The sequence below is a fragment of the Salvelinus fontinalis genome, chromosome 4, assembly GCF_029448725.1.
Source record: "Salvelinus fontinalis isolate EN_2023a chromosome 4, ASM2944872v1, whole genome shotgun sequence".
Taxonomy (NCBI): domain Eukaryota; kingdom Metazoa; phylum Chordata; class Actinopteri; order Salmoniformes; family Salmonidae; genus Salvelinus; species Salvelinus fontinalis.
In genome coordinates this window covers 86470829-86474496 of record NC_074668.1, presented here as the reverse complement: position 1 = coordinate 86474496, position 3668 = coordinate 86470829, and the positions used below count along the sequence as shown (strand labels likewise).

Here is a 3668-nt window from a genome sequence, read left to right as displayed (position 1 = left end):
TTGATGAGGGGGGAAAACAATTTAATCCATTTTAGAATAAGGCTGTAACGTTACAAAATGTGCAAAGAGTCAAGGGGTCTGAATTCTTTCCGAAAGCACTGTACCATGTCATAGAAAACATCTCATGTCGTCAATGAAAAAAAAAGTGAGTAAGCTGTGCCTTGTAGGAGAGCCCACAACTTTAAGCAATTACAAGCCATCCAACTTTACGTAATGACTCACCCACGCCATCTCTCTTACGCATGAAAAATCTATGGTTAAGGTGGCGTTGCGCGGAAGTCACAGACTTCGGCCACTGCGGTACATAGATAAAAAGTGTTTGGATTGCGGTAACTGGAGTATTAGAACGGGACATTTTGGAGACGAAAGATATCTTCTACTGTACGCAATCTCTTAAGGACCATGGAGAGCTCCAGGCTATGGACCAGAGCAGTGGTTTGCGCGGTGTTGCTGTCCATCGTTCTTAGTGCTGAAATTGACTACTTGGATTCCGAATTGGACCTCGACACAAGAAGTGTGAGAGACTTCTACCCCAAAGATCCGAATTTGACCAACGAAAAGCAACTGGTAAGTTTCTATCTAGGCTAAAAGTAAAACCTGCGACTTTAATGGTTGATGAGCATTATATTTTTGTCTATTGGAAAGGTCTGCTTTGGAAGGATTTCTCATTCTAATGTGTCAATATTTCCCACAGCTTGGAGCACTACATGACGTTCTTAAAAAGCTGCAGACCAAGAGACTTCCATTCTGGGAAAAGAAATTCGGCCAAGTCCCTACGGTAAATTTAACAATTTGAACGAAGCTTCTAAAAATGGAACGACCTATACTTCGAAAAACAGATTGCCTAAACTGGCGCGTAAAACTACATTTCAACATTTTAACTTTCAATAAATGCTTTCATGTGCCATGTTTTGTGGATGATGTGATCTGATGTTGTGACAGGTGGATATGGCCCCACAGACCTTTGCATCTGTTGGCAAAAATGTCACACGGTCTTATTTTGTCTACGTTCTTTTTTTCAGTGCGACGTTGGAGAGCAGTGCGCAGTGAGAAAGGGCGCGAGAATCGGCAAAATGTGCGACTGTCCTCGCGGAGCTTTCTGCAACTCTTACCTGCTCAAGTGCTTGTGAATTGAATTGGTCTGAATGTAAGTTAGAAGTTGATGGCAAACTAAAACTGTTACATCAGAACGACATGTGATATATGAATATTGTTATGATACTACAATATACGATTATCCGGAGAGTGACAGTTTGCATTCTGAGAGATTGTCCAAACCCCAAAAAGGCTTATTTTGAAATTATAAAATATTTTATTTTCAACTGGATGTTTCTGTAACCAAAAATGAGTTGTACTATGAATAAACAGCGTTCTATCTTGTTTTGTAAAGCAGTCTGAGTGGTCTCTCTTTGCTCCAATAATTTCATGATCCACATGCATAAAGATGATGCGCAATGCTGTGTGCGATAATGTTATGGTTTATTTCCCACAAACTCATGAAGTAAAAAATACCTACCAATAATTTTAGTCATGAAGTACATGGATTCAGGAGGGCTGAGTCTTGTCTGGACTGAGAATGAAATAGCATTTTTGGCCAAATAGAGATATGGTCGGACATAAACAAAACAGTAGTGTATGAACATTTGTTTAATCTAATAAATAGTATTTACTTAGAGCATTAGACATTTACACTACCTTCCTTAAGATTAATAAAAGTTATATAATCCCAATAGTTCAACTTGTAGAGAATATTTTATGGTTTTCAAGTGAATAAAAACAATTATAAGTGTGTTATTTAACTATTTCCCTTGTGGTGTTTTTCCATAGAAGCATTGGTGTCCCTCCAGGATTTTTGGGGTGTCAGCAGTCTCTCTCTCTGTCTTTGCATTGTTGTGAGGTAACCAACATTACTCGGTTAGAGAAAAGCAAACCCTTTTATTACAGTATTTCCTGAAATAACACAAAAGTAATGCACAAACCTGGGTATTTGAAGCTGGTTTGACAATTTAAAACACCATATTTCCATTCTGTTCCACCCAACGTGGCTCACAAACCTGACAGTTGGTGTTTGCAAAACATGTGTAAATCAAGTTGTTGTTGATGGGCTCTGGTCATAAGTAAAGCAGTGTATAGAGAATAGGTTGCCATTTGGAACATATGCTCTCACATATTATCACACCAAGGTGTGTATCTGATTCAAACATATGACTGAATCGTAGGACATTGTTAGGCTGTGAGGTCATATCTGTCACGTTGGTTATGAAGGACAGACCAAGGCGCAGCGTGATTTGAGTTCCACATATTTTATTAAAGTGAAACTAAGAAAACAATAAACATACAACGAACGTGAAGTCGTAGTGCTCAACACTAACATAAAACAATATCCCACCATGCAGGTGGGAACAGGGACACCTTAAGTATGATCCCCAATTAGAGACAACGATAATCAGCTGCCTCTAATTGGGAACCACACCAAAACATCCACATAGAAATAAACCGACTAGAACACCCCCCGAGTCACGCCCTGACTAAAAACACACCCATAGAGAACCCCGAGCGCTCTCTATGGTCAGGGCGTGACAGTACCCCCCCAAAGGTACGGACCCCGGCTGCAAAACCTGAAACCAAATGGGGAGGGTAGGGGGGATGACTAGTGTCGGTGGCGGGTCCGGTGCGGGTTGTAGCCCCCACCCAGACCACGGATCCGGCCATGGAGCTGGGTTGGACACCGTGCCTGGACTGGGCATCGGCGCAGAGAAAGGCTCCGGCCTTGGAGCGGTACTGGATGCCGTGCCTGTACTGGGCACCGGCGCAGAGGAGAGCTCTGGCCATGGAGCTGGGTTGGACGCCGTGCCTGGACTGTGCACCGGCGCAGAGGAAGACTCCGGCCATGGAGCTGGGTTGGACGCTGCACCCGGACTGGGCACTGGCGCCGACGAAGGCTCCAGCCATGGAGCGGTACTGGATGCCGTGCCTGGACTGGGCACTGGCGCAGAGGAAGGCTCCGGGCATGGAGCTGGGTTGGATGCCGTGCCCGGGACGAGGAAGGCTCCGGCCATGGAGCTGGGTTGGACGCCGTGCCTGGACTGGGCACCGGCGCAGTTTGCACCGGACTGATGACACGCTCCTCAGATCGAGTGCGTGGAGCTGGCACAGGTTTCACCAGACTGATGACACGCACTTCAGGGCGAGTGCGGGGAGCCGGCACAGGACGTACCGGACTGGGGAGGCGCACTGGAGGCCTGGTGCATGGAGCCGGCACAGGTTTCACCAGACTGATGACACGCACTTCAGGGCGAGTGCGGGGAGCCGGCACAGGACGTACCTGGCTGGGGAGGCGCACTGGAGGCCTGGTGCGTGGAGCCGGCACAGGTGGCACCGGACTGATGACACGCTCTTTAAGGCGAGTGCGGGGAGCTGGCACAGGACGTACCGGACTGGGGAGGCGCACTGGAGGCCTGGTGCATGGAGCCGGCACAGGTGGCACCGGACTGATGACACGCTCTTTAAGGCGAGTGCGGGGAGCTGGCAGAGGACGTACCGGGCTGGGGAGGCGCACTGGAGGCCATACAATGAAACGTGAAGTACAGAGCGCACTTAGGCACTAACTGAAACAATATCCTACAAATGCAGGTGGGAAAAAGGACTAACTAAATATGATCCCCAAT

The 3668-nt window shown here is 46.9% G+C and overlaps 1 protein-coding gene across 1 annotated transcript; it reads left to right on the top strand.

Annotated features, from left to right (window-relative positions):
- Positions 1-200: 200 nt before the first annotated feature.
- On the top strand, positions 201-1389 carry cart3 (cocaine- and amphetamine-regulated transcript 3). Its single transcript, XM_055918466.1, has 3 exons — positions 201-567; positions 695-778; positions 1023-1389. Exons 1-3 carry the CDS (start codon positions 403-405, stop codon positions 1128-1130), a joined length of 357 nt encoding a protein of 118 aa, XP_055774441.1. The 5' UTR covers positions 201-402; the 3' UTR covers positions 1131-1389.
- Positions 1390-3668: the final 2279 nt, after the last annotated feature.

What these genes read in the sequence shown, in the direction of transcription:
- cart3 (XM_055918466.1), top strand. Translation starts at nt 403, where the DNA reads ATGGAGAGCTCCAGGCTATGGACCAGAGCAGTGGTTTGCGCGGTGTTG. An exon ending in TGACCAACGAAAAGCAACTG is followed by an intron (nt 568 to 694) that starts GTAAGTTTCTAT and finishes TATTTCCCACAG; the next exon opens with CTTGGAGCACTACATGACGT. An exon ending in AATTCGGCCAAGTCCCTACG is followed by an intron (nt 779 to 1,022) that starts GTAAATTTAACA and finishes TCTTTTTTTCAG; the next exon opens with TGCGACGTTGGAGAGCAGTG.